This window comes from Rhinoraja longicauda, chromosome 9 (genome assembly GCF_053455715.1).
Source record: "Rhinoraja longicauda isolate Sanriku21f chromosome 9, sRhiLon1.1, whole genome shotgun sequence".
In the NCBI taxonomy this organism is placed as follows: domain Eukaryota; kingdom Metazoa; phylum Chordata; class Chondrichthyes; order Rajiformes; family Arhynchobatidae; genus Rhinoraja; species Rhinoraja longicauda.
In genome coordinates this window covers 44,265,983-44,284,796 of record NC_135961.1, presented here as the reverse complement: position 1 = coordinate 44,284,796, position 18,814 = coordinate 44,265,983, and the positions used below count along the sequence as shown (strand labels likewise).

Genomic DNA, 18,814 nt, shown 5'->3' with positions numbered 1-18,814 from the left:
CTCCGCACGGTTTTTTTAAAACTTGCTTTGAATATTTTATTTTGTAGCATTTGCTAGTTATCGCATTTTATTTAAACCTCCCTATTGGATTCAGGGTGAAGGTTTCCCGTCAGTAACATACACCAGATTCACCAGTCAGGCTCCTCGCTGGAACTACTGTTAACTGCTCAAGGTGTTAAATTCACAAAGTTTAACTTCTGGCTGGAAGCTCTAGTTTTAATTAAGTTGAGAAAAAAAAATCTCTTAATAGTCTTCTTGCCTTTAAAAAAATAATAATAATTGCAGGTCGAGCTAAAAGCGTTAAACTTTTATTTAGTGCGCAACTTTGAACCGCCATCTCTTCCTTCAAAACTGTTGCACCTGTTCTACCTGCAGCTTTTAGTTTAGTTTAATATACATAGTTTTACGGCCCTACTGAAATAAATGGATGGCAGCTCAGCCAGAAAGTGGTATTATAGATGTAAGTTCAGGTGTAAAGAGCCCTGTGGTTGAATGTTACTTTTTTGTGAAACAAGCACCTGGCTAAGAAATTACACCGTCTTCGGAAACATCGCAAAATACCCACGCTTACCTGACCGTCAAACTGTCGACTCCAATCTACCTGTCAAATGTCCTGACGGTAAATAAATTGGTTAAACACAAGTATTTTATGGTATCTTCAAATGCCTTTTCTTAATTTAATATTTTGTGCTTCTAAATGCATCTGCGACCACCTAGCAAACCTGGGGACAGCATGCGACAGCGCCCGCAATAAGCTACCATACCTGGCGACAAGCCAGCTGTCGCCAAGAAATTTCTATCTGGAAAATTTCTCCGCGACGCGCCGAGATCCGCTACGATTCTTTGAAGACTCCTCACTATCATGCCCACGACACCTTGGCGAACGTTCGGCGACAGCCTAGTCGCCGGCAGTCGCCTTAAAATCGCCTAAGTGGGACAGGCCCTTAAGTACGTGTTCCCAAGACACTTTAGGCTTAACTGCTATCTTTTACCTGTTTGGATAGTGCTCTGCTCCTTTTTAATTCCAAATTGGATGACCCTATATTGAAATACATTTACCAGAATTTTGTCCATTCACTTAATTATTAATATGGTACTTTATTCCACACTGTTAATAACACTGCCTACATTTACATCATTGAGAAAGAGCCATGTATTCAGACTTTTCGATTTTAAGAGATACAGTGCAAAAACAGGCCCTTTGGTCCACAGGATGTCATCATCCCTACACTAACACAATCTTATTCTCTAGGAACAAATTTACATTTTTTTTCAAAGCCAATTAACCTTCAAACCTGTACTTCTTTGAAGTGTGCGAGAAAACCGGAGCACCCAGAGAAAACCCACACTGTCACAGGGAGAACGTCCAAACTTCGCACAGACTGCATTCATGGTCAGAATTGAAACCGGATCTCTGGCGATGAAAGGCAGCCACTTTACCAATGCAACTATGCTGCCCCACACGTTTATGTTATTCATGTTTATCTAATCTGAGAGCTATTTATAAATATACTAAATCTTGTCACAACCCGATAATAGAGATTTGCAAATTATCATTACTCTTATCTTCTGCATGCAGCAAATTTCCGACCCTGTTAATTAAATAACATTGAACAGTGCAGCATACGAACAGGATGCCAAGATAACTAATCTCTGCCTACTTTCCAATTTCTTGAATTAAAATCTTCAGCTAATGGTTTTTATAGAGTAACGGCCTTCTACTTAACTCATCCGTGCAAACCAGGTTTTATGATTGAGCTTGTACCATTTGCCTACATTCAGTATGGATCTCTCTAAATCTATTAATTTGGATAAGAGTGGTTCAAGCCTCTTCAACCGCTTACGCTTGAAATGATGGAGAACAACTGGCTCTGGGGATTTATGAACTCTTATATTTTCTTTCTATTAGTTTGCAAGTGCTTATTTTGGCAATACCCTGTCCTTGATTCAATGAAAGTTTTCTTTGGATTTTTGGATGTTCTGTGTAAATGCTGAAAACAATGCAGTTATTCGGCAGGCTAGGTTAAATCTGGAAAGAGAAGGCGTATAGTTGACACATTTTATGCAGTTAAGATATCTGGCTTTGAAAACCACAGTCATACATTTTGCTTCACAGTCAGACCTGTTCAATGTTTCTGGCATTTCTTTAATGATCTTTATAAATTGATGTCATTTTTGCAAGATAATTTTATATAAATAGGCCATGGAATTGTAGAGCTTTACAGCATGGAGACAGGCCCTTTTGCCCAGCTCAGCATGGATTTATGAAGGGGAAATCATGCTTGACTAATCTGGAATTTTTTGAGGATGTAACAAGTAGAATGGATAAGGGAGAGCCAGTGGAAGTGGTATATCTGGACTTTCACAAAGCCTTTGACAAGGTCCCACACAAGAGATTAGTGTGCAAAATTAGAGCACATGGTATTGGGGATAGGGTATTGACATTGATAGAGATCTCGTTGGCAGACAGGAAGCAAAGAGTAGGAATTAACGGGTCCTTTTCAGAATGGCAGGCAGTGACTAGTGGGGTGCCGCAAGGCTCGTTGCTGGGACCCCAGTTATTTATAATATTTATTAACGATTTAGAGGAGAGAATTATATGTGACATCTCCAAGTTTGCGGATGACACAAAGCTGGGTGGCTGTGTGAGTTGTGATTAGGATGCTATGAGGCTGCAGGGTGACTTGGATAGGTTGAGTGAGTGGGCAGATGCAGTATAATGTAGATAAATGTGAGGTTATCCACTTTGGTGGCTACAACAGGAAGGCAGATTATTATCTGAATGGTGTCAGATTAGGAAAAGGGGAGGTGCAACAAAACCTGAGTGAGCTTGTACATCAGTCACTAAAAGTAAGCATGCAGGTACAGCAGGCAGTGAAAAAAGCAAATGGCATGTTGGCCTTCATTGCAAGACGATTTGAGTTTAGGAGCAAGGAGGTCCTACTGCAGTTGTACAGGGCTCTGGTGAAACTGCACCTGGAGTATTGTGTGCAATTTTGGTCTCCTAATCTGAAGAAGGACATTATTGCTATTGAGGGAGTGCAGTGTAGGTTCACCAGGTTAATTCCAGGGATGGCAGGACTGACATATGATGAAAGAATGGGTTGACTGGGCTTGTATTCACTGGAATTTAGAATGAGAGGGGATCTTGTTGAAATATATAAAATTCTTAAAGGATTGGACAGGCTAGATGAAGGAAAAATATTCCCAGTGTTGGGGGAGTCCAGAACCAGGGGTCGCAGTTTAAGAGAAAGGGGTAGGCCATTTGGGACTGAGATGAGGAAAAACTTTTTTCACCCAGAGAGTTGTGAATCTATGGAATTCTCTGCCACAGAAGGCAGCGGAGGCCAATTTACTGGATGTTTTCAAGAGAGAGTTAGACTTAGCTCCTAGGGCTAAAGGAATCAAGGGATATGGGGAAAAAGAAGGAACGGGGTACTGATTTTAGATGATCAGCCATGATCATATTGAATGGTGGTGCTGGCTCGAAGGGCCGAATGGCCTACTCCTGCACCTATTTTTCTGTTACTATGACCACACCAACTAGGATATCTTCCCAAGCTTGTCCCATTTGCCTGCATTTAGCCCATATCTCTCTAAACTCTTCCGATTTATGTATCTGTCCAAATATCTTGGAAGTTGCCATTATACTGCCACTTGAACTAGAATGGTTGGATGCATCTGTTGCTTAATATCTGGTATCAGAAAATGGAAATTAGGACAACTATTGTTTTTTTTTAAAATTATACAAATAGCATTTAAGGTATAGCATCTACCCATGATATGTATTGGAAATTAGCTGCTTACATTATTTAGCTGGTTGAGCATTTCATAGTTTGATTGTGTTCAGTAATTGATTAGCTAATCTAGGAACTTCACATCTTTGCAGAGTCCTGACCACTGGGACAGAATCGTGAGTGGAAAGTTTGAATTAAAAAATTATGGAAATTTCAAGCAAAATAGAAAATGATTTGTAATAATTGTAGGATAAATGTGAAACACCACCCCTGAATTATTCTGATCTGCTTCAGAACCAGGGTTACTCCAGTCTTAGTCCTTAAACTGCAGCATGCAGATGATGCTTGTGTATGCACTCTTTTGGAGGCTGAGCTCCATGTCGTCGTCTACTGATTTTAGCCTTAAGTATTAAAAAAGCTTGTTAATTCCATATCATTTTTCTAAGAGCTTCTCATTTTTGTTTTCCTTGAAGCATTTAATTTAAAAGTTGCTTGGAAGTTCCGAGGTCTCAAAATCACACTGAACAACTGTAGATTGTCTCTTTTCCTTCCCATGACAAATTTGAGGAATTAAATATGTGCAGTCCAACAAGGAGGCCCTTTGTTTTCTAGTAACAAAATAGAAGATCAAGGTTTCAAGGTCAGTTTATTGTCACATGTACCAATTAAGGTGCAGTGAAATTTGAGTTACCATACAGCCATACTAACTGAAAAGCAACAAGACACACAATCACATAAAAGTTAACATTAACATCCATCACAGCGGATTGCACATTCCTCACTGTGATGGAAGGCAATAATGTTCAATCGTCCTCTTGTTCTCCTGTGGTCGGGGCAGTCAGGGCGATCAAAGCCCCCGCAGCCAAAGATCGTAGTCCCTGTCGGGGTGATCAAAACTCCCGTGTCGGGGCAGTTGAAACTCTCTCTGCGGCACGGAGCTCCCGAGTCGGCCTCTTCTTGCCAGAGACTGCAGGTTTCACAATGTTAAAGTCCACAGGCCCCGTGGTTGGAGCTTCGATCCCCGGCAAAGGGATCGCAAGTTCAGCAATGTTAAAGTCCCGCAGACTCCCGCAGCTTGGAGCGACGGGTCGATCTCCAGGAAAGGCCGCCAACTACACGATGTTAGGCCATATTGGGGATGGAGATACGATAGGGAAACAAATCGCATCTCCATCGAGGTTAGAGATTGGAAAAAAAGGGTTTCATTACAGACTGTTGGCGAGGTAGCCACTGCTGGTGGCGCCACCCGGTGTTGCACATTTGGTTTAAAATGTAGATGTCTTTATCTTTAAACTAATTCTCTTATTGGATAATTTTCATCCTTTGGTTTCTGTGTGTTTAATACATTGGATTGTATGACCTTGCATTTTTAAATATATACTTTTTTTTACCTCAGGTTTAAAGTATTGGCTAATCAGCACATGTCAATGTACCCTACTCTGGATGTTGACATAGAAGGGGAACTGGAGAAACTAAAGGTAAGATGAGAGGAAATTCACTTCATTTTACATTGCTGATGTACATTTATTTTAGTTTAATTTTATTTAACATTGTACCGAGGAACAGTGAAAAGCTTTTGTTGCGTGCTATTCAGTCAAATATTATCCATTCATGATTACAAAATACCCAAGTGCAATGGCTGCCGTAGATCCTAATTCAAAATAACATTTTAGGAGAAATGTAAAAGGGCACTGTAAATCTCATCTAAAAGGTTAGTGCAGTTGAGGAAAGTTAGTAAATTGCTTACTAAGCTTTCTTCCCACACTAACAAATCATTGTACACAAGGTTATTTGGCCACAAAACGGATGGCTGCTTCTGGGTTGATTGGTGGGGTTGTTAAAAGTATCTACCTTAAATGGTCCAACACATCTTATTGGAGATAACAGAAGCCCCATAAACTGACAATGCAACGCTTATCTGTCATCATACAAGCACGCCACTGCCACTCAAATCAATTGGATAAATAATATCTTCAAAGCTTACACAGATCTTTGAACCTATTATAGTGGATGCACTCAACTTATTTTGCACCAATCCCAAACTAGTCATCAAACATGCAGACAAGGGTGGGGTCATTGCAATACAGCGGACTGATCTCTACTTTGCAAAGGCTCTTCGATACCTCCTCATATCTACCGCTGTTTATGACGCATCAACAAACAGCTGCACACAGCCTCCTGCACTGTAATAGATCTCATCACATCAGGCGACATCCCCGCTACAACCTCCAATTCCCACTTCTAACTCTTACCCAAAATTCACAAACTGGACTACCTTGGTAGGCCCAATGTTACTGTCTGCTCTTGAACTGATCTTCACAAACCGTGACTCTATTTTGTTACCCCTTGCCCAATCCCTTCCCATCTACATCCAGGCAACCTCCATTTTGTGTAAAAAAAAAACGATCCAATCAGTTTGCTTCCACTAACACCTGGAAGAACTTGTTCTTAACCTGAACAACTTAACTTGTTCTTAACCTGAACAACTTCTCCTTTGACTCTTCCCACTCTTACAAATCAAAGATGCAGCCATAGATACTTGCAAGAGCCGTAGCTGCATCTGTCTTTTCATTGGCTACATGGAACAGTCACCCTATTCTGGTACCATTCCTCAACTCTGCTACATTAACAAATCCATTGGTGCCGCTTCCTGCATCTGTGTGGAGCTCATCAAATTAATCACTTTCGCTGCTGTTTTCTACTTGATCTCTCAAATTCTCTCAAACTCTTTCTGACATTTCTCTCCATTTTCTGGATCTTACTCTATGTCTCCATCTCAGGAGACAAACTATCCGCTGACATTTACTGATAAACCCTTTGAATTCCAGCTACCTAGACCACACCTCTTTTCAACTTGACCTTTGCAAGGATGTTATCGCTTTCCCCCACTTATTGTCCATGTTAACAACATTGTCATCCAGATGGTTAATATAAATGACAGACAACAGTGACTCCAGCACTGATTCCTGTGGCACACCACCAGTCACAGACATCCAATTTGTTTAGACCTATGGAAAATATTGCTGCTTATTTTGATATTCTATGCAAGTTTTATCTCAAAATCTATTTTCTCCTTAGAAATTTTAGTCTTTTGCTGCTGGTTCCTGAAAGAAATCCCAGTCCTCTTGTCTATCACTCGCCCTTGATGCTTTGTATGCCAGTGTTATGAACCAGCTGTTTAAATGCTTACAACTGCATGTCTACTGATATATTTTGTAGCTTATTTAGGCAAGCCGCTCTAAACAGCTCCACCTGTAATTGCCCTTAAGTTGAAGGTGCAAGGAGCTGATTGGAAATGTTGGATACTAGTAATCATTCATTTTTTGAGACACTGAAGTTTGACTTTTCACTGCAGGGCTACGTGGAGAGACTCAAACCAATGGTAAGGGATGGTGTCTATTTCATGCATGAAGCCTTACATGGTCCTGAAAACAAGATTTTGGTCGAAGGAGCAAATGCAGCCCTTCTGGATATTGATTTTGGTAGGTTCCTTTTAAATTTCCCTGAAATGCATTTTCTGAGAAAAGAGGTGTGTGACCTGTGATATGAAATTTTATTTCCCCGGTCTGGTCATTGTATGATATCTCTGCAAGTCATTGATGAACCATTGTAAGTATCTTTGTTTATTGTAAGTATCTTTGTTTATCTTGCTTTACTTTGCGCATAAATTACATAACTGTCTTGAGAAATTTTCTCCAAAAGCTCTTAAATATGTTTGTGGTGTGACTAATAGTAAATTTTGTAATTTACATTTGCTTACATTATGATGTTGTGGTTACAATTGATTTATTAAATATTTTCTTGTCAATCCTTTCTTCCTTGTAAAATGACCTTGATATAACCTGTTATTTCATGATTGAATGTGGAGGCCTATAAATATAATTTCCGAACTTGGAAGTGCCTCCAGAGCACTGTCAGTTATGCTAATTTGGTTTAAGGCCAACTTTGTCTGCCTTATAATTAAACCATTCCTCTTGTAGTTAAGAGCACATGAAACCTGCCACTGGAAATTGCTTAACACCAGCAGTTCTGAGCGTGGTGAACCATTCCTGGCATGTTTCTTTTCATTGGTGTAAGATTACATTTGGCCCCCTGTATTTCAGCTTTGTGATTGGCAGGCATTGATCCAGAAAAATGAGAGGACAGGGATACAAATGCCTCTTAAGAAAGATATCCTTGGCCTTTAACCACTGGGACTTGTGTTTAAAGATTATGTAAACCGTTGAAAGATTGCTATATCTGTGGGTGGTATAGAACCAAATTGATATGGGCTTGGACAGCTCAAAGCAGTGTGTGTTGGGTTGAAGCTGAGAACCTGTCCCGAAATCTCAATCTCAATACTGATTCATAAAATAGGGAGCTGCAGCGGAATGCAGCTGAGGCTATTGTTGGCGATGGTTGGGGTGGTTTGATGCAAAGCTGTTTAACCAACTGGAAAGCTTGATGTTGGCAGTATATTCTTTAATTATAAATTAACATTGGTCCATTGCTTTCAAGGGGTTCTCCTAAATAGGTGCTATGGTAAAGATTTCTCCTTGTGAATGATAGAATACAAGCTATAATTGTAACCTTCCATACAATAAAAATAATCAAATTACGCATAACATCATGCCTTTCACATCTTCAACATTACTTTTGTAATGAAAAGTCATAATATTTACATTATTTTATTTGGTTGCATGTAATTGCACAATTTCAACATTTTTCTTTCCTCCCACAAAAGGTACTTACCCGTTTGTGACTTCATCGAACTGCACAGTGGGTGGTGTGTGTACAGGACTAGGAATCCCTCCTCAGAATGTTGGAGAAGTGTATGGAGTGGTGAAAGCTTACACGACAAGGGTTGGAATTGGTGCTTTCCCGACAGAACAAAACAATGTAAGTCTTGAAGCAGTACACCAAAACTCATCACTTTCTGCTCCCCAAACCCAGTTTGTAGTGCTCTACGTCAATTGTTTTCTGTTCCAAATTCTTTATCATGGACGGTCAGAAGATTTATTTTTGTCTTGTCATTTGTTGTGAGATTGACTTGCATAGATACATGGACAACAGGTGTAGTACGCCGTTCGGCCCTTCGAACCAGCACCACCATTCAATGTGATAATGGCTGATCATCCACAATCAGTACCCCGTTCCTGCCTTCTCCCCATATCCCTTGATTCCGCTAGCCCTAAGAGCTCTATCTAACTCTCTTTTGAAAGCATCCAGTGAATCGATCTCCACTGCCTTCTGAGGCAGAGTATTCCACAAATTCACAACTCTCTGGGTGAAAACGTTTTTCCTCATCTCAGTTCTAAATGGCCTACCCCTTATTCTTAAGCTGTGGCCCCTGGTTCTGGACTCCCCCAACATCGGGAACATGTTTCCTGCATCTAGCATCCAGTCTCTTAATAATTTTATATGTTTCTGTAAGATCCCGTCTCATCCTTCTAAATTCCAGACTTTCGAGACAACCGGTGATTGATGACTCCCTCTCCTCCACCCCATGCTGCCTTCCCATACTCATTATATTATTGTCCCTTCCCCTGATGATAGAGGGAATTCACTAGTATGTCACCAGTCATGACGGACTGCTTGGAAGAATCTCCCTGAATCATAGTCTAACAACTACATTCTTAGAAAGACCTTGTAGAAGTGATGGAACGTAAACATGTGCCAGAATAGCACTTGTGAAGAAGGCAGCCCATGTCCTCTTCCTGCCACACCAGCAGTATTAGGAAAATAGCTGATTTTGCCTTCTACCTCTGGTTGGTTTGTTTCCAGGCCACGATCGTTTTGGTGTTTGTAACTAATAGTATCAAAGTCTTGTTTTATGCCAAACATTTATTCAAACTAGAAATCGGTATCTTTTTGTTTGATTTTTAAAGTGTGACCATGAGACACAAAAGAGATTTTTGGTGCTGGAATCTGGAGCAACAGACAATCTGCTGGAGGAACTTAGAGGCACAAGCAGCATCTGTATCTGGAAAGGAATGGTCAGCGTTCGGGTTGAAACCCTGCATTAAGATGCGTTAACCATTTCTTTCCACGCACAGGTGCTGCTCAACCCACTGAGGTCCTTTAACAGATTGTCTGTTGCAATGGATGTGTATTAAGAATGGAGAATAAATCTTCATGCTACATGTCTGCAACCACCCATGGTATTGCGATTGAGATAGTGTTAGAAAAACGAAATCTCCTTTAAGCAAAATGTAATATGATATGATCCCTGATACACAAAAGTAGATGTTCGAGGGAACATCATTGAGACAAAGTTTATTGTACGAATAGCTTTCTCTATTCCTATACTATATTCCGAAGGAAATATATAGACATATATAAAAGAGGACATAGGTTCAAGGTGAAGGGGAAAAGATTTAATAGGAATCTATGGGGTAACTTTTTCACACAAAGGATGGTGGGTGTATGGAACAAGCTGTCAGAGGTAGTTGAGGCTGGGACTATCCCAACGTTCAAGAAACTGTTAGACAGATATATGGACCAAGCACAGGCAGGTGGGACTAGTGTAGCTGGGACATGTTGGCCGGTGTGGGCAAGTTGGGCCGAAGGGCCTGTTTCCACACTGTATGACTCTATGACTCTAACTAGGAGCAGGGAAAGGCAACTTGATTCCTTGAACCTGCTCCATCATTCAAGAGTTATCCAGCATTGAAACAAGCTCCTGGCCCAACACTTCCATGCCCAACGTTGCCTGCCTGATCTTGTCCCAATTGCCTGTATTTGGCCGATTTCCACTTAACCTTTCTTATCCATGTATCTGTCCAAATATCTTTTAAACTTTATGATTGTATCTGCCTCCATCACTTTTCCTGGCAGCTTGTTCCACATACCCATCACCCATTCCCATTAAATTGCATGGGATCCAAGGGAAAATAGCTGAATGGATAGAAAATTGGCTTCATGGGAGGAAACAGCGGGTGATGGTGGAAGGTTGCTACTCGGTCTGGAGGCCTATGATTAGTGGTGTGCCTCAGGGTTTGGTGCTGGGCCCGTACCTGTTTGACAACTCTATCAATGATTTGGATGAGAACATACATGGCAAGATAAGCAAGTTTGCATATGATACAAAAGTGGGCAGTGTTGCAGATAGTGAAGATGGTTGTGGAAAATTGCAGCAGGTTGGATCAATTTGGTTGATGGTTGATGGAATTTAATACAGAAAAATGTGGTGTGTTGCATTTTGGGAAGTCTAACATGAGCAGGACCTACACAGTGAATGGTAGGGTTCTGGGGAGTGTTGTAGATCAGAAGGATCTAGGAGTGCAGGTGCATTCTTTGAGTTGCAGGTAGATAGGGTGGTCAAAAAGGCTTTTGACACAAAAGTATTGAACACAGAAGTTCAAGGTTTCAAGGTCAGTTTATTGTCACATGCACCAATTAAGGTACAGTGACATTTGAGTTACCTTACAGCCATACTAAGTGAAAAGCAACAAGACACACAACCACATAAAAGTCAACATAAACATCCATCACAGTGGATTCAACATTCCTCACAGTGATGGAAGGCAATAAAGTTCAATCTCCTTCCTCTTTGGTCTCCCGCCGTTGGGGCAGTCAAACCATCTGCAGTCAGGGCAATCGCTGACGATCAAAGCCCCCGGTGGGTTGATCGAAACTCCCGTGTTGGGGCGGTTGAAACTCTCTCCGTGACATGGAGCTCCTGAGTCGGCCTCTTCTTACCAGAGGCCGCGGGCTTTAAGATGTTAAAAGTCCACGGGCCCCGCAGTTGGAGCTTCGATCCCCGTCAAAGGGATCATAAAGTCCTGCGATGTTAAAGTCCCGCAGACTCTTGCGGCTTGGAGCGCCCATCGGTCTCCAGAAAAGTCCACCAACTCCACGATGTTAGGTTGCAGTGGGGACGGAGATATGATACGGGGAAAAAAATCGCATCTCCATCGAGGTAAGAGATGGAGTTAGGAGGTCATGTTGCAATTGTATACGATGTTGATGATGCTACATTTAGAGTATTGTGTTCAGTTCTGGGCACCATGTTATAGGCAAGATGTTGTCAAGCTGGAAAGGGTACAGAGAAGATTTACGAGGATGTTGCCAGGACTAGAGGGTCTGAGCTGTAGGGAGAGGTTGAGTAAGCTGGGACTCTCTTCCTTGGAGTGCAGGAGGATGAGGGGTGATCTTATAGAAGTGTATAAAATCATGAGAGGAATAGATCGGATAGATGCACACGGTCTCTTGCCCAGAGTCGGTGAATCGAGGACCAGAGGATATAGGTTTACGGTAAAGGGGAAAAGATTGAATAGGAATCTGAGGGGTAACTTTTTCTCACAAAGGGTGGTGGGGGTATGGAACAAACTGCCAGAGGAGGTAGTTGAGGCAGAGACTATCTCAACGTTTAAGAAACAGTTCGACAGGTACATGGATAGCACCGATTTGGGGAGATATGGGTCAAACGTGGGCAGGTGGGACTAGTGTAGCTGGGACATGTTGGCCTGTGTGGGCAAGTTGGGCTGAAGGGCCTGTTTCCATGCTGTATCACTCTATGACTCAATGTGCCTCATGAGTGTTTAATCATACGTTAATACATTTTTTGATTTGCTATGTTCATGAGATAAGTTTGTGAATGATTGTAACTTTAACTCCACATTCCTAGCTACTCAGGGTAATAATTCACCCTCTTGTTAATAGATCTATTTACCAGCAAGCTGGTGCCAGAGCATGCTACTCTCAGTGTGCTTATACGACAGAAGGATCCACTATCATCCAATACAATTGCTCTACTCTTTTCTGTCTATTGTACTTGAGTGACTCGATTGTTTTTATCTGATCTGATTGGACAGCATGCAAAACAAAGCTTTTCACTGTACTTCTGTATATGTGATGAAAATAAATCCTCAACCTCTCCCTTAAAATTATTCAAAGACATAGCTTGCAGGAGAAAAGTACCAAAAACATGCAAAAACTCAGAAATAATTTTGCTCATTCCCTTCTTAAATGGATTTTCTTTTTGTTAAAACTGCTGATGTTTTGATCAGCATTTTACATAACTTCTCCATGACCTTTCATATGCTGAGTTTAAGGGCAATGTGGAATTAATGTGGTGTCAGACATATATTTTATTGAATATTGTATCCAATTATTATTTATAAATCTGATTTTTGTAGGATATTGGTGAATTGCTGCAGTCACGCGGTTCAGAAGTGGGTGTCACCACAGGTAGAAAGAGGAGGTGTGGCTGGTTGGATCTTGTTTTGCTGAAATATGCTCACATGATAAATGGATTTACTGCGTAAGTAATTTAATTGGAGTTTTTTCCTCTAGTCTGAATTTTACGATCAATATTCAAAGGATGTAAGAATTGAAACAAGTAATTAATTTGTGTTGAAGCACTGCTATTTCTAAACAGATTTTGACATGGTGAAAGTAATGACAGGATGAAAGAAACTGCTGACCTATTTAAATTGAGTTTAATTTGCCCTAAGTAAGATTTAATTGTTTTCTGATTTACCTTTTGTGTAGTTTAGCACTCACCAAACTGGACATCCTGGATGTATTCACAGAGATTAAAGTTGGTGTGGCTTATAAAGTCGATGAGAAAGTAATACCACACTTTCCAGGTAATTATTATTGCATAAGTTGTAATATTTTGGCAGGGTCTAGTCCTGTTGGAGGCAGAGAAATGGTACAACACTTCCAGGAATGTTTTAGAAAGTTTTGAGTATTACTTGTGTCCAATTTTTAACGCTAAAATATATATACTTGAATATAACATTTCAGTGGATTATTTTTCAATAAGCATGTTTTACCTGAACAATAAGTACTGAACAATAAGTATGATAATTTTCTCCCAGCTAACCAAGAAGTCTTGAACAAGGTGAAAGTTCAGTATGTATCTCTGCCCGGTTGGCACACCAGCATAGCCAAATCCAGAACATTTGAAGATTTGCCTGCAAATGCCAAGAATTATGTCCGATTTATTGAAGGACGCCTAGGGGTGCCTGGTAAGTGCTGCCTTTGCTGGATATAAACATCTCTCAGCACTGAAAAATGTTTTATTAGTGAAATGTTTATTCAAGAATTAGATTTGACCTTGTTTTATTCAAAATAATTAGATCTGGATTGAAGTACCGAATCATTGCTTTACTTCTTCTGTTGTGTCAGACTTGTTTCATTGGGTTGTTTAAATTAATACTGACTAGCTAATTAATTTATTGCATCGTATGGGAGGTGCATTCCCAATCTCGTTGTACCCCTGTACAATGACAATAAAGATATATTGTGTTGTATTGTACTGGCCAGTTCTCGTGTAAGGCAGGTAACAATGGAATGTTTAGCGGGTTACACAGCATCTGTGGGAATGGACCCATGTTGGGATTTTCAGTCAATGATCTTTCTTGATAAGAAGCCATCAAATGGGACATGAGCCATCAACAGAAGCTCAGCTTCATTCCCTTCATTTTGATCTGCATGGATTCTGAGCCTATGAAGTTTTTGAATTCTTCTGCTGACTTTCTCTCTATATCCAGTTATTTGGCCAAGAGTCCTCTCCTAAGAATGTGGTCAATTTCACCCATCTCCAAAATACCTGATGCAACTGGACCTTTTTTTCAGCCTTTCACCCTCTCACAGCTTATTCAGCACTAATTGCTGATGCAACATTGACTGTGTATATTTTAATGCTAGGAGCATTGTAAAAAAGGTGGATGAGCTTAGAGCCTGGATTGACATCTGGAAGTATGATGTTGTGGCGATCAGTGAAACATGGTTGCAGGAGGGTTGCGATTGGCAATTAAATATTCCAGGATTTCATTGTTTCAGATGCGATAGAATCGGAGGGGCAAGAGGTGGGGGTGTTGCATTGCTTGTCAGGGAGGATATCACAGCAGTGCTTTGGCAGGACAGACTAGAAGGCTCGATTAGGGAGGCTGTTTGGGTGGAACTCAGAAATGAGAAAGGTTTAGCAACACTTATAGGGGTGTATTATAGACCGCCAAATAGGGAACGAGAATTGGAAGAGCAAATATGTAAGGAGATAGCAGATATTAGTAGTAAGCACAGAGTAGTGATTGTGAGTGATTTCAATTTTCCGTATATAGACTGGGAATCACATTCTGTTAAAGGGCTGGATGGTTTGGAATTTGTAAAATGTGTGCAGGATAGTTTTTTGCAGCAATACGTAGAGGTGCCTACCAGAGAAGGGGCAGTGTTGGACCTCCTGTTAGGAAATGAGATGGGTCAGGTGACGGAGGTATGTGTTGAGGAGCACTTTGGGTCTAGTGATCACAATGCCATTAGTTTCAATATCATTATGGAGAAGGTCAAATCTGGACCAAGAGTTGAGATTTTGGATTGGAGAAAGGCTAATTTTGAGGAGATGAGAAAGGATTTAAAAGGAGTGAAATGGAACTTTTTGTTTTATGAAAAGGATATAATAGAGAAATGGAGGATATTTAAAGGTGAAATTTTGAGAGTACAGAGTCTTTATGTTCCTGTTCGGTGGAAAGGAAAGAATAATAATTTGAAAGAGCCGTGGTTTTCCAGGGAAATTGGACACTTGGTTCGGAAAAAGAGGGAGATATACAATAAATATAAGCGGCAGGGAGTAAATGAGGTTCTTGAGGAATATAAAGAATGTAAAAGGAATCTTAAGAAGGAAATTAGAAAAGCGAAAAAAAGATATGAGGCTGCTTTGGCAAGTAATGTAAAAGTAAACCCCAAGGGGTTCTACAGATATGTCAATAGCAAAAGGATAGTGAGGGATAAAATTGGTCCATTAGAGAGTCAGAGTGGACAGCTATGTGCTGAGCCGGAAGAAATGGGGGAGATATTAAACAATTTCTTTTCTTAGGTATTCACCGAGGAGAAGGATATTGAATTATGTGAGGTAAGCGAAACAAGTAGAGTAGTGATGGAAATTATGAGGATTAAAGAAGAGGAGGTACGGCCACTTTTGAAAAATATAAAAGTGGATAAGTCTCCAGGTCCTGATAGGATATTCCCTAGGACATTGAGGGAAGTTAGTGCAGAAATAGCAGGGGCTATGACGGAAATATTTCAAACGTCATTAGAAACGGGGATGGTGCCGGAAGATTGGCGCATTGCGCATGTTGTGCCTTTGTTTAAAAAAGGTTCTAAAAGTAAACCTAGCAATTATAGACCTGTTAGTTTGACGTCTGTGGTGGGAAAATTAATGGAAAAGATACTTGGGGACAATATATATAATTATTTGGATAAACAAGGCCTGATTAGAAACAGTCAACATGGATTTGTGCCTGGAAGGTCATGTTTGACTAATCTTCTTGAATTTTTTGAAGAGGTTACCAGGGAAATTGATAAGGGCAAGGCTGTGGATGTTGTCTATATGGACTTCAGTAAGGCATTTGACAAGGTTCCACATGGAAGGTTGATTAAGAAAGTTAAATCGTTGGGTATTAATAGTGAGGTTGCAAGATGGATTCAACAATGGCTGAATGGGAGATACCAGAGGGTAATGGTTGACAATTGTATGTCAGGTTGGAGGCCAGTGTCTAGTGGAGTATCCCAAGGATCTGTGTTGGGTCCACTGTTGTTTGTCATTTACATTAATGATCTGGATGATGGTGTGGCAAATTGGATTAGTAAATATGCAGATGATACTAAGATAGGTGGTGTAGTTAATAATGAAGTAGAGTTTCAAAGTCTACAGAGAGACTTGGGCCTTTTGGAAGGGTGGGCTGAAAGATGGCAGATGGAGTTTAATGCTGATAAGTGTGAGGTGCTGCATTTTGGTAGGACAAATCAAAATAGGACGTACAGGGTAAATGGTAGGGAATTGAGGAATGCAGTGGAACAGAGGCATCTGGGAATAACTGTGCATTGTTCCCTGAAGGTGGAATCTCAAGTGGATAGGGTGGTGAAGAAGGCGTTTGGTATGCTTGCCTTTATAAATCAGAGCATCGAGTATAGAAGTTGGGATGTAATGTTAAAATTGTGCAGGGCATTGGTGAGACCGAATCTGGAGTATGGTGTGCAGTTCTGGTCGCCAAATTATAGGAAGGATGTCGACAAAATGGAGAGGGTACAGAGGAGATTTACTAGAATGTTGCCTGGGTTTCAGCACTTAGGCTACAGAGAGAGGTTGAACAGGTTGGGTCTTTATTCTTTGGAGCGTAGAAGGTTGAGGGGGGACTTGATAGAGGTTTTTTAAATTTTGAGAGGGACGGACAGAGTTGACGTGGGTAGGCTTTTCCCTTTGAGAGTGGGGAAGATTCCAACAAGGGGACATAGCTTCAGAATTGAGGGACAAAAGTTTAGGGGTAACATGAGGGGTAACTTCTTTACTCAGAGGGTGGTGGCTGTATGGAATGGGCTTCCGGTGGAAGTGGTGGAGGCTGGCTCGATTTTATTATTTAAGAGTAAATTGGATAGGTATATGGATAAGAGGGGATTAGAGGGTTATGGTCTGAGTGCAGGTAGATGAGACTAGGTCAGGGAGAGTGGTCGGCGTGGACTGGTAGGGCCGGACAGGCCTGTTTCCATGCTGTAGTTGTTATATGGTTATATGGTTATTATATGGGATAGACTCCATGGTACTTTTCCCAATATCAGAGCTAGATAAAACTGGAGGACATAGTTTTAGGGTGAAGTGAAGTTCAGAGAGTTCCTTCTTCAGCCAGAGAGTGGTGGATATCTGGAATGCACTGCCTGAGAGAGAGGTTGATGCTGGGTCGCTGACAGCATTTAAAACATGTGTAAATGAGCACAGGCACGGAAGGCTACGGCCAAGTGCTGGAAGATGGAAGGGGGTTGATACAAAATGGTGCCCACTGGTCAGCATGGGTGAATTGGGCCAAATGTCCTACTTCTATGCTGTATGATTCTATGATCTTCATAATATCTACTCTGGTAATGAGCATTTCCACACACCCTTCAGATATCTTCCTCTTCCTTAAACATGATTTCCTCCACTATAATTGACACTTCTCCAAACTGTGTATCCTCTATTTTTGCACTGTGTTTCTTCCAATTTAGAAAAAATATATTTGATATATATTAGTCAAATATATTTGACTTTGATACTATGACTTAAATATAGTGTCCTTGTCTCACCTTTTCAGTTCTGGTCAAGGGTGCTTGGCCTGAAAAGTTGACTCTTTACGCGTCCCCCAGATTTTGCCTGACATGCTAAGTGATTCCAGCATTTTGTGGTATTGTTCTGCAATTATTTGCCCATTGATTAAATCTCATTGATTTTATGGCAGCATCATGTTCAGCAAACGTACATTTTACACATGTGCCACAATCGCTGTTTTCTTTCTGCTTCTTTTCTCATACACTGGAACATAGTGAAAACAATCTTCATTCCTTTATTTCTTGATGTATTCATACAATCAACAGAACCTAAAGCAGAAAGAATGAGTCAGTCATGGTGATATATCCTTACCTGAGCAAAATCTGCACCATGTGTAAGAAATATCAGAAGTTAATGATATTCTGTCAATGGTAAACAGGTTTTCACTATTCTGATATTTGTCAGCTAAGAAAAAAATTTGTTAAACTTGAATCAAATCCTGTACCTGTTCTTTCAACGTGCAATACGTGCCACTCTTCTGTTCTTATTACTGGATGGCAAACCTTTGAGACAATTGGTTTAAAAAAAAAATTCCTCTATTAGAGACTCAAAATTAACATAGTTCCTTACCCTAACCCACCCCTCCCAACCCTTCCGAATTTGGCGGAAAGTTTCCGCTTCCTTATTTCATTTCTGGCATTCCGATTTCGCCTCACATTTTTCCGCAAAACAGTCGGTAATTGCAATTTGTCAATTCGGCCGCTAGGGGTTCCATGAGAAATCCCCCTGCACTGGAAGTCTCCCCGAAAATGTAGCCAATCTTGACCTCATCGGGACTTCCATGGCCGATCGGTGGGTTGAATTTGCAACCTGCGGCCGGGACTCTGGAACTCCAGCCCAGCTGGAGCCAGCACATCTATTCCCGTAGCCGACTTCCTTGGCCGGCTGGATAAACCAACAAAGCTCTGGAACCAAGAGTGCCAGAAAATCAGTGGTGGAACTGTAATGAGTAAATATTATATTTAAGTGCAAGATTATATAACTATTAATTAAGACGGGGTTAAAATATAAA

At 40.8% G+C, this 18,814-nt stretch overlaps 1 protein-coding gene across 2 annotated transcripts in view; it reads left to right on the top strand.

Moving 5' to 3' along the window:
• adss2 (adenylosuccinate synthase 2) overlaps positions 1-18,814 on the top strand; it is a 612,379-nt gene that overhangs the window by 588,819 nt on the left and 4,746 nt on the right. For both annotated transcript variants that reach the window (XM_078405370.1, XM_078405372.1), the window contains 6 exons: positions 5,134-5,215; positions 7,093-7,219; positions 8,461-8,615; positions 12,857-12,981; positions 13,212-13,309; positions 13,544-13,693. In XM_078405370.1, the coding sequence (XP_078261496.1) occupies positions 5,134-5,215; positions 7,093-7,219; positions 8,461-8,615; positions 12,857-12,981; positions 13,212-13,309; positions 13,544-13,693 (737 nt within the window). The remainder of the gene's footprint in view (positions 1-5,133; positions 5,216-7,092; positions 7,220-8,460; positions 8,616-12,856; positions 12,982-13,211; positions 13,310-13,543; positions 13,694-18,814) is intronic.